General features: G+C 33.0%; 1 protein-coding gene across 2 annotated transcripts in view; it reads right to left on the bottom strand.

Moving 5' to 3' along the window:
* Positions 1 to 18,078, bottom strand: part of LOC145291416 (activating signal cointegrator 1 complex subunit 3-like) — a 958,449-nt gene that overhangs the window by 933,359 nt on the left and 7,012 nt on the right. For both annotated transcript variants that reach the window (XM_080137231.1, XM_080137232.1), the window contains exons 2-5: positions 9,782 to 10,044; positions 6,212 to 6,789; positions 1,939 to 2,056; positions 579 to 637 (exon numbers count right to left, since the gene is read on the bottom strand). In XM_080137231.1, the coding sequence (XP_079993357.1) occupies positions 579 to 637; positions 1,939 to 2,056; positions 6,212 to 6,789; positions 9,782 to 10,037 (1,011 nt within the window). In that variant the 5' untranslated portion in view covers positions 10,038 to 10,044. The remainder of the gene's footprint in view (positions 1 to 578; positions 638 to 1,938; positions 2,057 to 6,211; positions 6,790 to 9,781; positions 10,045 to 18,078) is intronic.

The following is an 18,078-nucleotide window of genomic DNA, read 5'->3' as shown; positions in this document are numbered from 1 at the left end:
TTTTATTAATTACACACTGAAATGAATGATCCAAACTCCATCTTCAACAACTAGAGACTGAGGCAAAAACCATCATACCAAATAAGGAAAAAAAATATATTGACTAAATCCTCCTGGTGAAGGCTTTTGCATGAGCCAAAAATTAGAATTTTTAAACAAATAAATATTTATTTAATATATATATATATATATATATATATATATATATATATATATATATATATACACTGCATGTGTCTGATCGATCTTTTAATCACATTTTGAATTTCATTTTCACAGTGAATTTCTATTATTTTTATTTTAATCAACAGACTATAAAATTATTGATATGAAAACAAAAACATTTCAAATTTTTTTTACAATCATACTAAAATATTCATGTTGCTTTTTAATGTTACAATGTTTCAATTACTGTATAACATTCTTCAGATGTTTGTTTGATTTACAGAAAACTGGTTTTTGCAAACCAAACATTACAATAATGTTAATCAATTTGTGGATTATTAAAGCTGAAAAAAAAAAAAAGAAGCTTTCAACAATGCAGCATCTGGCCGCTAATAGTTAAGATTTCTATTTACCTGAATTGTTACTTGGCAGCCATAACTTGGGTGGGAACTACTAGCATCTATTTTCTTTTCTGAAAAAAAAATAAATAAATAAAAAATAAATAAATAAATAAAATAAAAAAGAAGTCAAATGTTATTAATGATACATCTAAAAAGTGTGGGACTCATTTTCCAATGATTTTAGATCTATTTATTTCATTTATTCTAAATTTCACATTGTGTTTCTAAGACCTACTATCTGCACCTCCAATTAAACAGTTATTATCCTCCACTCTAAAATAAACAGCAATATGTAATTATTTGAGTGTAGATTATATATATATATATATATATATATATATATTATTCAAAGACAACTTAACAACATGTTAAGGAATAGATGGACTGAAATAATAACAAGCTTTAAAAATGGGCGGAAAAAAGATATATATATTTTTTATTAGAAATATTAAAAATATTTTCTCTTAACCTTATTTTTCCACCCTATTTTATTTTTATTTTATCCATCAACATGAAAATTAGTAAGCTCTTTTTTTTTTTTTTTTTTTTTTTTTTTTGATATTTCCAGGAATATCTGCCTTACTACAAAAATGTTAGTTTATTTTGGTGTCTTTAACCCCCCCACACACACACACTTTTTTGTTGATGAGGAGACTTTGTTTAAATATAAAAAAAAACTTTTTATCAAATTATTGTTCAATAATAAAAACATTGTTTCCGAAACGATCGTATAATCTATTGATTTTGTTTATTTTGCTTTTGAAACTGATTTTTAATTCAAAATTATGAATCATTTTACTCAATATTTGTGGAAGTCTATTTTATTTCCTCATAATATATACCAATCCTTATTTAAGAAGCTCAATGTAATTATAGAGCAATATAGTGAATGAATGACAAATGTCTGTATTAAAAATTTCATGATGTTGACCATCTTATAATTTATTCCTTTAATTCAGTTGACATTTACAATTCTGGACAGTATCTATTTCGTAGCACAAAATCATTCACTTAATCATTATATCAATTAGTGAATCTATTTTGCCCTTAACTCATCAGAAGAAATAGTAACAATCAATCCATCAAAAGGAATTGAAACATGATTAAAAATTGGAAGAGAAGCTGTAATTTTTAATCATGTTTTAATCATGTAAAACACATTCTATATAAAGGTGAGTGCAAGATGGATAGGGGTGAATTTATTTTTAATTTTCTTATTTTATATTATATTTATTTATTGTAATTTATACTTACATACATATAATCTATAAGAAAGATAATATGTTCAAGGATGGACGTATCATCAGAAAATAAAAGAGAACATGTATGTTTTTGAATGAATTCATCCCTCCACCCCACTCTGTGTACTTACTGGCTGTCTGGTATGATTGTTCTTTGTTTGTAGTGATAGCCGCACATACATATTTCCGACGATTCTGGAGTAGTTTTTCAATTAAATCCAATTTATCGAATCCAAGGAATTCAAAAAGCTGAGGGAAAAAATAAAGATTTTTCTTTAAATTATAATACATCTCAGCTTGAATCCCAGATATGAAAGAAAAAAAAAAAGAATCAGTTCTTGTCCACGATAAAAAAAGAAAATGAGAATTTATAGGAATTGTAACAAAAATCTTGCAAGTCTGAATTGTTAAGTTATCTCCCTTTGTTTCTTGAGATTGATTTTAAAATAAGACAAGATAGTTGCTTTTTGGTTACTCATAAAATTTAGTTTTCTTATAAAAAACTAAAACTACTTAATTCATATGATTTTTGGAATATGATGTTTTCGTTTTGTCATAAGTACATATTTCATACAGACTTTCCTTGATTTTCATCTTTTAACATAGAGACAAGAACTAAAAAATTTCTACTCAGTTTAAAAAAAAAGTTCAACATAAAATAACTTTTAAAAGAACGAAACAAAAAAGATCAATTTTTAATGTTGGTGAAAATTAAACAACTCAAAAATAAGCATTCTGAACTGGAAAACAGAATTTATATAGTCCCATCAACATTTCCACATGAGTGATGGAAGGCCAAGTGACAGGTAATAAATCCTTTCTGGGAGAACAGCTCCCTAACACACAAGGTCAGCCAATATACACGTCATACAGAATCCATTATGACTATGCAATTCCTGCAGTTAAATACTTAGAAAACTAAGCTATTAAATCTGACATAATCTCAAGAAGGAGAAATAAGCAACCTTAGAAGTTAGTCTCCTCAATAATGTTGATTTAAACAGAGCTGAGAGAGAAAAGATAACAAAATACCAAAGTCTTATGTACACCATGAAAAGAAACTGGAATCTTAGGAAGATCTTCATCATTCCAGTAATTATAGGAACAACCAGACTCATGAAAAAAAATTTCAAAAACTTCCTGGCAAATATACTGGGTGAACTGATACAAACAATTGCACTTAAAGGCATGGTTAGAATCTTTAAAAACATTCTCTCGATTGGAACGGATGAGATAGTAGGTAAATGCCTAGCATCCAGTAGGATATTCCATCCTCAGCTCGAACAAATTAAGAAAATTGAAAAAAAAAAGAAAAGAAAAAAAGGCAGTCACTTCATCTCCACAAAATAAACTGTTAAGGCAATAACATTTATACATATGAAACATATTCTTTTTTTTAATGAAGCTGAAAATTTATAGCTAAGAAATATTTCAAAAGCTAAATCTAAAAAAAAAAAACAAAAAAAACCTGTCCTTCTCGGAACCAAATCTTTATTGACTTAGCGATTGTGATAAAATTTCTTAGAAAAAACAAAATGTCTTTAATTTTAAGGGAGTCACCACTTATCAAGGCCAGAAGGCCACTTGAGAATAAGAGTTAACGAGTTTACAGTGGTCACCGAGACAACAGCAAAGCAATCGTTAGTGATGAAAATTGAGTAAAATTATTTCTCTAGTCCATCATCTTACAGATGCTAAACTTCTGACTGACAAACAATATGGATTTAGACAAGCCCGTTCCACAGCAGACATCCTAACTGTGATCTCTGAACGTATATACCATTCACTGGACAAAGCGGGGGAGGGCAGAGCGGTAGCTCTAGATATATCTAAGGCTTTTGACAGGGTATGGCATGAGGGTCTCCTCAGGAAAATTAGATCATACGGTATCACTGCTAGAATACTTAACATAATTAAATCCTTCTTAGAGAAGAGAAAAATCCAGGTTGTCCTCGACGGTCATACATCTAAACAATATGATATAAATGCGGGGGTGCCCCAGGGTTCTATCCTTGGACCTCTATTGTTCCTGATATTCATAAATGACCTCCCCGACAAAATTGCCTCTGAGATGGGTATATATGCTGATGACACTACACTCTATGGCAGGCACGACAGGAAGATGAATGAACACATTTCTAAAGAAATGGCAGAAACACTAGAGGAAGACCTCCAATCTGTGGTGAAATGGGGACAAAAGTGGTTGGTCGCGTTCAATGCTGCCAAGACTAAACTAGTTTCATTCAATAATTACAAGAAACCCTCTCTACCACCTATAGCAATGGCCAACGACTCTTTATCTGAGAGTACATCTTTCAAACTCCTTGGCCTAACGTTCACAGGAAACATGAGTTGGAACAATTACATTGAAGGCATTGCCAGGGCCACTGCAAGAAAGGTGGGCTCTCTCTACCGTGCCAGAAAACTACTGACACCCGAAGGTATCCTGTACCTCTATAAGGCCACCATTCGCCCATGTATGGAGTATTGCTGTCAAATCTGGGCTGGTGCATCTGCTACTAGTCTCTCGCTCCTTGACAAGGTTCAAAAGAGAGTCGCAAACCTCATAGGCCCTGAACTGGCATCTAAGCTTCAGCCTCTGTCCCATCGATGAAATGTTGCATCCCTCTGCCTTTTCTACAAGTATTTTAGTGGTGAATGCTTTGATGAACTGCAATCACTTGTGCCCCCACGACGTGAGCACCCTCGACAAATCCGACAGGCTGCTAAATCCCACCCCCACACTGTAGAGATCCCTAGATGTAAAAGATCTTTTTACTCCAATAGTTTCTTCCCCAGAACCGCTAGACTCTGGAATTCCATTCCAGGTCCCTGCTTCCCCAACAGTACTGACGTGCAGAAGTTCAAGTGTAACGTGAACCGACATCTTGCTGCCCAAATCCCTACATAGTACCCCAGTAGTTGTTGCCCCTGATAGTAGCCCCCTACACCAAAGTGGCAATTTGCCTTGTTTGGGGTGAAAATGTAATTAAAAAAAAAAAAAAAAAAAAAAAAAAAATTTAAAGGAATGGCTCAAAAAAATGTTTACATTGAACTTGAAGATGATCATGATGTAATCAGCTGGAAAGCTGGCCATAGGCGGGCAGTTCTATGAATTTGTGTTCGATCCCTTTAGTTTTTATAATACAAGGTAAACTAGATGACGCCTTTGTCTATATCATGCGTATCCAAATCAAACTAAAAATAGCACTAGTACAGAAAACTATAATAAACCGGATGTATTTGGAAAATATTGTAAAAGAATAAATTTACAAAAAAATATCTCTATTTACTTAAAAATTAGCATTATTTTTTTTTTTAAGTAGCCAAAAGCTACTACTCACCCTTTATAACGTCAAGCATTTTTCAAGTACATATTTTCTTGTAGCAAACGCGATTATCAATTAATGTCTAAGACTTTATATATTTAACAACATTGACCCAATGAGTCATTGGTAATCTAGTAGAATCTAAATTCAAAATAGAAAAAAAGATAAAGCTAAGTTTATTATTGAAATTTTTAAAAATGCTAAGAATCTACAAGGGACATTCCAAAAATAATTTTTTTTTTCATTTTCTTTTTTTATTTCACCCAAATGGATAGAAGGGATTGCAAATTGCATTGTTATAATGACTGAACTTATGCATTGTTATAATGATTGAACTTATGCATTGTTATAATGACTGAACTTATGCATTGTTATAATGACTGAACTTATGCATTAATGATCTGAAAGTTTCATCTCTGTTGCAGATATTGATGGTGTGAGATTCTAAGAAAGCAACTCCTGTCATAGACATGCATCACAAGCAGAGATGGATCATTGAATTCCTGGCAAAAGTGTATTGAAAATGGTGGTGACTATGTAGAAAAATAAATTCTGGAGCACAAGAGGTCACTTGTTTTAATGATATCATTCCCGTCTTTGTAGCTCTTCAACTTTGAGATAAAAAAAAAAAATAGAAGGCTTTACTTTTGGAACAACCCTCGTATGTTCACTGAAGTTCCTACATAAAGACTTAAAAGATACACTATCTCAAAAATAGTTTTTTTTTTTTTTTTTTTTTTTTTTTTTTACATAGAAATTGCTCTTAACAAGGTATGAAGCCACTTACACTTGTATGTAAAACACGGGCCAATAATAATCAAAATGTTTGATTGATAAATTTTGACCTAGAAAACAGCAATTCTTTCTTCTTTATCAGAAACATTGCTCACAGAACACGAGAACTAAAGGGAAAAAAATAAAGGAAGCAGGAGTTACGAAATCATTCAAAGTAAACCGAAGGCTCACTTTCTACTATCCTTTTTGAAACCTAATAATTTTTATTTAAAAAAAAAAAAAAAAAAAATTCAATCGAAACAAGAAAAAATATATTGATACAAAAAGAAACAAGACTAACCTCATTTTGCAACGCATCATCCGTTTTGGCCGAAGATAGAAAATCAAAAAGTGTCGAAGAAAGATTCTCTAGGGTCATTCCAAGACAATTATTTTCATCAGAAAAATGTGTTTTAACTTCAGAAATCAATGCAGAAGAATCTAACGAGCTCTCCGGTTTTGAATCAGCACGCCCATCTGGTGTCCTTAATGATCTTTGCTCACGATCACCTTGGTATTTTAACGATAATTCACTCGGTTCCATTTCATCATCAGATTCAGAGCTGGAATAACTCATTTCCATGGAAACTATCGGCTCAGAATAGAACTTCATGTTTTCACCAAATTCAAGTCCCTTGGTGTCGGCATCTTTGTTCAAGGAGCAGTTCTCAGTTATTTCCTCGAGAATATTATCTGGAAGCCAATTGGCAATCCTGGAAACAATTTGACACGCTCTTGTAGCCGAAGAGGCGGGAAAAGGTCCAAATATGTTGCGTAGTTTCATTGTCTCAGCATGGCCAACCATTTCTACACCAAGAAACACTCGGAATAAGAAATAAGCTGCACTTTCAATTGTTTCAATGCTGGATTCCTGACCAACTGTTAAATAAAGAAGATTTGAATAAATTCACATTACAGAATATATAATGATGATAAGCTATACAATAATGATAATAATGGTAATCTATATCTATAAAAGTGAAATTGTCTGTGTGTGTACATTTTCCTACCAATCTACTCCGTCAATTTTTTGTCTACTGTTTGACTCGAGATTTGACATAAGGGGTATTGAGATTTGAAAAAATCTTTTTAATTGGTTTTCAGCCAGAAATTTGGCTGTCAAGGAGTTAAAGTTCAATGATTTGATCTTTGAAAACTCTACCAAACTCCTCCGCTAATTTTGGGTCTAAACACTTGAAATTTTAGAAGTAGGTTACTTGGACATGGATCAAACTTTTTAATTTAATTTGAGCCCAAAACAATAAATGTTAAGGGGTCAAAACTGGGGTCAAAGTTTTTAAAAATTGGACCTCTGCGATCTATACCAAATTACTCAGCCAATTTTTGGTCTACATATTTGAAATTTTATATAAAGTGTATTCAGACATAGGGCAAGCTTTTTAATTGGTTTTTGGCTGAAAATTTGGCTGCCAAGGAGTCAAAGTTCAAAAGATTTGACATTTGTGGTTTATAGCAAACTATTCAGCAAAAGTTTAAAAAAAAAATGACTTGGGTTCCATTAGCTAGAATTGAAATCAAAACATAGTTCTTCAGCCTTATTTGTTACTATCTGAGCTAAATATATACGCATGTAAAAACTTTAAAAATAATGTTTTAAAAGATATAAATGTATATTTGCACATGCATAGAAGTAACATGTTTAGTTGACTTATGCCTGCCAAGTTCCAATTTTTTCAAATTTAGACCGGCTAAAAACAAATCGAATTTGTTCCACAGGTTTAAATCCCCTATACTTGAAGTAGAAAAAACAAAAAAAATTAGCCGCAGTATCCAGGCTTGAACCTGTCACGCTAGGAGGAAAAGGAGGTGAAAAAAACAAACGCTTTAGTCATCTCGCCCACGCAACTTGTGATGTCACAGGTCTTCGAAATAACGTCTTTCATATGTACGTTGAGATCGTGAGGTGTAAATGACTGCAAAAATGTTGATACAAAATTAACCCTCTCCTTGGAAAACTGGCCCAGTTGACGGTCAAAGAATTAATGTTTTGGGCCAATTTTTGGATAGTTTTCGTCTGAGAGATTGCTCTTTCTAACGATACCGATTTTGTCATTGTCCGTTGCGTGTGTCGAAAGTTTCAGGATACACACAAACACACATTTTGCCTTTTATATATTAGATTTCATAAGATATATATTTGGGAAGGGGGTTGGATCATCTGTAAAATGTAGATATACCTAATAAAATAAAATGAATGAAAAATTATATATAAATTGTAATTGAATAAATTAGGGGGAAAATAAAAAACTTTAAAAAATCAGTCAAACAGAATTAATATTTTTTAATTTAGCAATCTTAAATCATCCTTCCTCCCCCACTCCATCTCAAGCTATTACGTCAGTTTTGTTCTTCCTCCACTTAGATGAAATAAAATGAAAATAAATTTGATTGGTATGAATGAAAATGTAAACTTTCGTCTAATAAATTTGGAAAGGACAGTCAGCTACGATAAAAACAAAAGATATGGTACGTGATTAGGGCCATTGATAATTTTGACCTCTTTCATTAGTTGGCCTTTTACTTATATTTATTGTGGCATTCACCCGATTGAGTCAAGGCGGCTTCCTCCCTAGCATGCATTATATTTAAAACCATACATGTAGGGACATTTTTTCAGGACGTGACACAAGGTCTTTTTGGCATATGTTCATTTTGCCATCTTGCATGACAGTGAAACATGAGCCTCAAATGTTTTTGATTTGCAACAACTTCAGTGTAATGGACGTGCCATGATCAGATGGACGTGCAGCAGTAAATTAAAGCAAAGAATCTCTTCAGCAATACTTTCTCAGAAGTTTTGTACTGGGATTTTGGATGCCTTACTAGCGCCGTGTCTTCAATAATCTGATTATATATAGTTTGTCACTATTTGCATCAACTGACAATGCATGGAAATCTCAGTTGCAAGGAATATGTAGCTCAAGTGCATATGAAGTGATTTGATTCCTTGTAACATAACTGGTATCAACTCTTTGGTTGGTTGGTTGTTTTTGTTTTATGGCAGATCAACCCTTTTCAGGTTATTTAATGCCGAATCCAAAGATTTTGAAGAAAAAATTTTTTTAATAGAATATATTTGTTGTTTTCATGTCGATTTCTATTTAACCCATAGTTGGGACCCTAACAGGTACTACCACTCCGGGTCAGAGTGGACCTGGGAGCAATGGTAATTAAAGGGTGGCTCCACACTCCCCAAAGCCCACAAGCTGGGGCCTCACCACTGGATATAGTTTAAGGTCATATCCAGGACCCCCATTGAGGGACTTTTACCCTCTGCAGGGGGGCAGTCGGCGTATTCTAATGCCCCACCGACAGGGCCTCAACTTTTGGGATCAGACTGCATGGAGAGTAGATGTGAGATATTGCCTACTACTGCCCACCATTGAACCTGGGACACATGCACAGCATCTTAAATACCAAAACCAAAAGATAATAAGATAGAGTTACTCCATCACTGAAGACCAATCACTTGAGAGAGCATTACAAGGTCTTTCTTCAGGTTTGTCACTAATGTCTTCAGCTTCCTAGTGACACATTTGTGTCAGCTAGAGAACTACAACATGTATGAGCTCCCTGTAGGTGATGAGCTGTGGCCCAAAGCTCTCGAGACAAATTGTAGCAACACAGATGAAAGTGTTAAGCGTTTGCAAAGGGCAACCATCAACATAAGCTTGTTTGCCCAATATGAAAACATTTCTAAAAATGTAAGCTGGAATTTAAAAAAAAAGTCAACAACCTTGTTCATCAGGTGTTCATCACATCTATGGTCTTGAAAAGTCCTGGTTACCCTATTATTTTTCATTCACAATTCAAATGGGATGAGGAAAAAAATAATATAAAAGTCACTCACCAATTTCCTTGGCTCTTTGAAATAATTCCTGGTAAGCATTTTCTAACTCAGCTTTATCAACAAGAGCTTTTGTCTCAATCAGAGAAATCAGTTTGGACCAAGTCTCTCCATTCTTTCGTTGGTCTTCCGTTTTGTGCATACGCTTAGCACGCAACTCATTATCAGGTTCAGTATGTTGGTCAACGGCACTCACAAATGAGAACGCCCGCAGAGCACTTGTTAGACGTGGTAGTGTCTCACAAACAGCCATAGCCATATTGAATCTACAAAGAAATGAAATAATAACAAAAACATAAAAAAAATAAACAGCAACGAAAAGAAGGAAAACGAAAGAAAGAAAAAAGAGGAAAAATAAAAGAAAAAAGAGGAAAGATAAAAGAAAAAAGAGGAAAGATAAAAGAAAAAGAAAGATAAAAGAAAAAAGAGAGAGAAAAGAGAAAAGAAAAGTAAATAGGAAAAATACAAGGAAAAAAAGAAAGGCTTAAAGTAAAAAGAAAAAATATTAAAATTTATTGATTTATTCTTTCTTCAAAGCAATTTTGTATATTTACAAACAACTAGACCTTGTGTTGCCTCATATTAAATTAAAATTAGTGACATCCCTGAAAATTAATGAACAGCCTCTATATGTCTCTTCTTCAAGGTAATCAAGAAGCTCTAATTAACTATAGGTTAGTCTTACTGGTCTTTTCAGACCCTTACTTCGTCAGTCATAACGTAGCATCTTCTGACCATAGCATCACTCTCTTAGTTCCAACACAACATGGTGATGAAGAGATGCTGCGGTACCAATCTCCTGATCATGATGATGATGCATCATTATTAGCCATGATTTTAATGACACACTAATAATAAAAACTAAAACATTGTATTTTGTTTTTATGGATGTATGGTGTAAACAAATAATGCCGTACCCTTTTTAATCAAAACAAAAGTGGGCAACGTAGTTTTTTTTTTTTTTTTACATAGGCGTCACCACTTATCAAGGCCGATTGGCCACTCAAGGATAAGGGTTAAAGAGTATAGAGTAGGCAAAGGGACAATATAGTAATCAATAGTAATGGAAGTTCGGTAAATTTGTTAACTTAAGTGGAACGGCTCATCAGAAATTTGTTCACGTTGGACTTGAAGACAACCATATTATAGACAGCTGGAAAGCAGGAAAACGGAAGACAATTCCACAGGTGTGCAGTTCTAAGAAAGAAGCTTTGATCATGTAATCTTTGTTTAGGTTTAGGCACAGATAAAGAGTGGGGAAAATTTTTGATAATGTTTTCAGCTAGTCTAGTGTTTCTTGTGAAAGTTTGGCGAGGGGGGACCATAGATTGAAGCTCAGTCGAACACTTTTCATGAAAATAACAATAAAGCAGAGACAAACTCGCAACATCTCTTCTGTGAGATAGAGGTTGCAGCGAAGAAAAAAGGACATCTCCCACCAGGCCACGAAGTCTATTTTGAACCCTATCAAGGCAGGACAAGTCTTTTCTAGCAGCACCTGCCCAGATGTGGCAACAGTATTCCATCCTTGGACGTATCTGGCTCTTATATAGATAGAGAATTGCATCAGCAGTGAGATATCTACTGGATCTATAGAAGGATCCAACCATTTTTCCAGCGGCCTTGGCAACAGATTTGATGTACGTATTCCATTTAAGATCAGGAGTAAAGGTCAAGCCCAGAAGCCTGTCAAAACTTGAGGCCTCCTGAAGACGAGAGCCATTCATTTTAATTGATGTCAGATGGGGATCAGAACGTTGATGATGTAAAGATAGAAGCTTGGTTTTAGATGCATTAAAAGTAACCAGTCACTCCTTTCCCCATTGTACAACGTGATCAAGATCAGAAGAGAGAGAATCGGAGAGAACTTGGTCGTTTACTGTCTTAGATGTGCTACCATAGATGGTAGTGTCGCCAGCAAAAATGTCTACGAATGATGTAAGGATGTGATTTGGAAGATCATTAATGTAGATCAGGAAAAGAGTTGGGCCCAGGATGGACCCCTGAGGGACTCCAGCATTTATACTGTAAGCTTCTGATTTTTGCCCATCAACTACTACTCTTATGAACCTATCAGAGAGAAATGATTTAATAATTGAGAAGACATTTCCAGCTATACCATAGCTGGAGATCTTGTGAAGTAAACCTTTATGCCATACCCTATCAAAGGCCTTTGATATGTCAAGAGCAATTGCCCTAGAAAGGTTGCCTCTGTCGAGAGATTCGCTAATCCTATGAGATATAACTGTAAGCACATCTGCTGTAGATCTAGCAGAACGGAAACCATATTGTGTGTCACTAAGAAGGTTATTTTTGCTGAGATGGTTGATTACTTCTCTATTTAACACAGATTCCAGCAACTTACTCATGACGCAAAGGAGACTTATTGGTCCGTACTGAGAGGGGGATGAACGATCACCTGAATTCTTAAATACAGGGCATACTGATGAGATTTTCCAGGGTGATGGGAAGCAATTTTCCTTAAGACAACATTTAAACAGTTTTGTAAGTATGGGTGCTAGTTCTGGTTGAAGTTTTTTGAGTACTATAATTGGAATACCGTCAGGGCCGAAATTTGATGCATAGCCATTAGACAACAATGAAGCAAGATTCCCTGAATTTCAATTCTTAAATTTTAGAAATTTTTTAGAATCAGAATCATATAATGGAGTTTAATTAAAATTGGAATAAGGATTCTAGACATAACGTTTAATAGCATTTTATCTTAATTTTAATCCTTGTAAGGAGATATAAAAATGATGCAAAACTATTCTGTTTGAGGAATTAAGTATTCATCTAGTAATATATATATCAATCTATCTACTATTATGTGTGTGCGTGTGTGTGCGTTCATTCCCTATGAACTTCGAAACATTTGAACCAATTTTTATGAAATTTCACACAAATGTGCTTTATGTATCTGGCAGCATTCTTAGATTTTTTATTGGAATGTCTTCGATAAGTATTGACAATTGAAAAAATCCACTGAAAAAAAAGGAACAGGTGATTTTGACCAGCGTTAACACCTTATACAGCCTAACATCACAAGTGCATTTGATAAGTTTTTTTTTTTTTTTTTTTTTACATAGGATTCACCACTTATTAAAGCCTGGAGGCCACTCGAGGATAAGGGTTAATGGGTTTACAGTAGTCGATGGAATAATATAGTAATCGTTAATAGTGGAAATTTGATAAATTGGATTACTTAAGGGGGGGGCGGTTCATCAAGAACTTGTTAACATTGGACTTGAAGACAATCAAATTGTAATCAGCTGAAAAGCACGCAAACGGAACAGAGTTTCACAGGCGAACAGTTCTAAGAAAGAAGCTTTGTTCACGGAATCTATGGTTAGGTTTAGATACAGATAAAGAGTGGGGGGAATTATTGATAGTGGTTTTAGCTAAACGAGTGTTTTTCATGAAAGTTTGGTGAGGGGGGACCAAAAATTGGAGATTGTGTTACATAATTTATATTTCTACATAATTACCACCATTCTCGTTGCACTTTTGTCAGGAATTGAACGACGCATCTCTGCTTCTGGTGCATGTTCATGGCAGGAGTTGCTTTCTTAGAGTCTCACACCGTCAATATCTGTAACAGAGAGATGAAACTTTCAGGTCATGAATTCAGAAGTTCAGTAAGGATAACTATGCAATTTGTATTTCTCTCTGATTCATTCAGATTGAATAAAAAATAGGAGGCATTACTTTTGGAACAGCCCTTGTATTTACAAGTAGCATCATCATAGGACTTCATTTTCACCATACTAATGCAAAATGTAGAAAATTCAGCTTTTATTCTAGGACTTGAATAAAATAAAAATGATCATATTATGATTCGATATTTTCAATTACATCTTTTTTTAGTGTTTTTAATACAGGAAAAATGAAACACTAAAAACAAACATTACAAATTACAATTCTGACACGGTTTCAAATCACATTATTACGTGTGAACAGACTGGAAATATTTAGAATAATAAACAAAAAGGAAAAAGTATTTTCATCTTATAAAAACTAGAGATTTACTTTATTATTTAAATTAAAGATGAATTGATCATCCAGTTCTTCATGTGTGATCACTAAATAATGTTTTTCATTCTAATAAACCAATACGAATTTCTATATCAATTATTTTTCTTCGTACAGTTTGGCATTTGATTCGTTCATTTTAATTATTAGAAAATAAATATAAATTTAATTAAAAATCAGTTTTTACATCCATGTTTCCCATTACTGTAATGCTGTAGAACCCATGTTGTAGAGCCGTGCTTTTCAACCAGGGTTCCACAGAACCTTAGGGTTCTGGCAGTTACAGTCCAGGGGTTCTGCAAAAAAAATGTTAAATTGTTAAATTCAATTTGGAAAATCTATTTTATTATTAAATGCATATTTTAAAAAATTTATTGTTTAAATATACTAGATTTTACAGAATTAAACTCGCTACATTTGAAAAATTATTTTGTGTTGCCACTATTAGCTTTGCTTTTATATATTCTTATAAACGTCATATGAGTATTTTCATTTCATTTTATTTTTTCAATGCTGTTTTTTTGCATAAGACAACTAAATTATTGCATAGGGGTTCCATGAGCCAGTGAAAGGTTTCCATGGGTTTACTGACATTTTCTCACCTGACATTTAATCCCCCGACTATAAATCATGGACATATAACCAATAGACACTTAATCATATGGGGTTTCATTAGGGGGACACTTAATCACTTGACACCTGAACAATTAATCACCTACAAAGGAAAAAAAAAAGAAGATTTATTTATGTAATAACTAGTCTCGGTGCCCGGCGTTTCCCGGGCGCCTGGAGGCGTGCATTTTTACCACACAAGCAGAAAGGCTAGGCATATAAAATTCACAGTAGGTTCTTTGATATAACAGGGACGCGTTCAAAATGAATATTTCTGTTTAGAGTACAGTTGAACCATGATACTTTTAAACTTTAATTCAAGATGTTATATATAAAAATAATTTTATAAAATCATCAGTAGGTTTTCTACAGTGCAATGTATTGTGGACTAAGTCGTTGCAAGGAGATATGTGAAGCTTCCTCCTGGTGAACCACAATGAGTTCCCAACTAGAGCAGGCAATCAATCGCTTTGATTGAAAAATGGTCGATTTCAGATTTTGATGACAATAAAAATATGGCGGTGTGAAATATTTGTCGATTACCATTTTAATCCAGGGAAACGGCAGGTGTCCCTGCTATATATATATATATATATATATATATATATTTGGTTTCAAACATGTAATACATATTTATTTTATATATATATATACATCTATAATATAAAGCTGAATGTCTGTGTGTGAGTGTGTGCGGTCACGAATAGGCTCCTATATAGTTGCCTATTTTAAAAAACTGATTACATATAAAGATAAAAGATGTATCAAGACACAGGAATGGGTATGTTTGATCTGGCAGAACGGTGGTTCATTAAAATTGTGGAGTCTGTGTATGCGCCTGGTTCACAAAGTATGGAAATAAAAAATTTTAAAATTAAAAAAAACGTTTACAAGTGTTTCTGATATAGATGTACATAAGAATATTTGATTAGTATGTTTTAACTTAAATAGGGATGGTATAAAAAAATTGATGGGTCTGCGTTCATGCCTGGCCTCCATAGAATGGAAATAGGCACAAACTTTAATAAAGACTTTTCATATCTATCTGCGTAAGTATACTTTGATAATTATGTTTCAGTTTGAAGAAATATGGTATAATAAAATTATGGGGTGTTCGTTCGTGCCTGACCTCCATAGAATGGAAATATGTCACAAAGTTTAACAAGGTTTATTAATATAGATCCACAAAATATTGTGATAAGTGTTTCAGTGTGAACAGGTATGGTATAATAAATTATGGGGTTTATCTATTTTATTTTTACTTTCATCATATTTTGCTTTGGTTTTGATACCCCCAAATTCTAAGCTATCTCTTTACAACCCTTCTTTTTCATAACCTATCATACTTTCATAAATCAGAGTCCATTTTCTGTAGGCTGTTTTTGAACCCAGTCAACGACGGGTACTTTTGCTAGTATATATATATATATATATATATATATATATATATATATATATAAAAAGAGATAGACCGAGAACAGAAGGAGGAAGAGGGGAAAGTGAGGGGCATCAATTTTTAAAATGTGAACACTATTAGATTAAAAATTTAATCAAATACATATAAAATTGTTTTCGTTTTGAGTCACATCTTCCACTTGGTGCAGATTGTGAACCCAGGTGACTTATTTCTCGCCATTCCTTCTGATCCAGGGCAAGTTGATTGATGACTCCCCAACTGTTGAGAAATGCTCAATCAAAAACATTTTCTCTCCACCTTCTTGGCTTTCCTCTGCCTTTTTTGCCTTTTACCTTTTATTTAATTTATGTCCTCCCAGTAGTTTTAAATAGTTTTATTTAATGGTAAACTATAAAAGAAACAAGATTATGTATGTGAAAGACTACTGAGAAAAAATATTAAAGAATAGATAATTTGAAGACCAATGTTAATGAAAAACACTAAGCAAAAATTACTAAGTGTTCTTTCACACAAGAATATTGAAAATAATGCAAAATGTAACAAGGGAGATAACTCTAAATATGTTAGTTGAAACCGGTGACAAATTTTTAACTGAAACTAATTTTTTTTTTTAATCATTTCGTGCATTTTAAAATTTAATTTTTAAAATGGTGTACATTTTCTATCAAACGTGTTGACTATTAGTATGAAATGTCGTCCATTATTCAATCATCATTGTTTTCACTTTGTCAAGGATGATCATTATGATGACGATGATGATTTCATCATTTATTTTGAGATTGTGCAATAGTTATAAAATTAGTTTCTTGTTCAAACACCTGGTGTTTTAGAGATGACCTTCATAACCATATTCTGAAAGTAAATTATTTATGGTACTTGGATAAATAATTTCATTTTGATCAAAGGGCTGTACAATAATATCATGAGCTTTTTTTTTTTTTTAGCTTAATATTAATACGAAGTACATTTTGCTTATAAACTGAAAATTATAGAAATTTAAAAAAAGGAGGAGAGGGTTCAGAACTTGGAGCAGGATAGGCGAACTCATTGATTCCATAGGACCACTAAACCCATTGATGTATCTTGAGGGAGTAAAGACAGTTGTGTATACAGATATTTTGGTCCGTGTGTAGATTAATAATCTTTCAAACCAACGCATTTCAGGTGAAAACATTACATACTTAAAATGTCATGTTGAAATTAGTATAGATTCCAAAAATTATGAAAAAAATTTTTAAAATAGAATTTATCGAATTTTATCGTATGTGTTAATGTGGAAGAGTTGTGTGACCAATTCTATATGACAAAATGACTTATCTCGTTTGACTTAAATCAAGAGTCTGCCATTTTTAAACACAAAATCTCAGAACATAATTGTGGACGATTTTTTTTTTTTATTAAAAATAAATCTAGTACATCTACTGGATCATTTTTTGTAATTTTTAGAATTTATACCAATTTCAACATAATACGTAAGTCCGTAATAATGTTTTCACCTAAAATGCGTTGGTTTAAAAGATCATCAATCTACACAAACACTGAAATTTCAATAAATGCTGCTATACTTTCACCCCCAAGATTGAATATATATAATAATGGCAAAAAAAAAAGAAATATGGGATGAGCGCAAAATGAGAAGGGTTCATTCAATCCCAGACAATACTGGTTCTCCCTACTAGTATTATAACATAACATTTGTTATACTTAGTTCAGTTCAGAATTGAAGCTTTAGGAACCATCCACTCTTCGATCAGAAATGTTGAAATAAAAAGAAAATCTTACAACACCTAAATATTCATTCTAAGAATAAATTTCAAAAATGATTCACATCCAATAAAATAGCAGGTCCAATTCATAAGATAAAGACGAGAAAGACCATAGGATGAAGTGACAAAAATGGGCCTGAGGAAAAGAGGGATAAATAAAGACATGCGCAGAGATACATTACTTTGAAATCCAATTTCTTAATCAAATGATTAAAAAAAAAAAAATTTTTTTAATAATTATTATCATTATTATACCAGAGTGCAGCGAAGGAATTTTACAGAAAAATCAACTTCGACAGTGGGTGGGGTGATAAACTTATGCAGCATCCTATATCTTCCTCTTCAACATTTAATCTTTTACTACCAAGTAATTTTTTAATCATATGAATCTCGTATCTCTACTTATATATAAAAGGCACTTTGTGTGTGTGTGTAAGTTCGTTCTCTAAGGACCCTAAAATGGCTGGGCTGAT

This window comes from Euprymna scolopes, chromosome 12, assembly GCF_053919585.1.
Source record: "Euprymna scolopes isolate OS-2025 chromosome 12, ASM5391958v1, whole genome shotgun sequence".
Taxonomy (NCBI): Eukaryota; Metazoa; Mollusca; class Cephalopoda; order Sepiida; family Sepiolidae; genus Euprymna; species Euprymna scolopes.
Note: the sequence above shows the minus strand (reverse complement) of the source record. Positions and strands in the feature narration are given on the sequence as shown.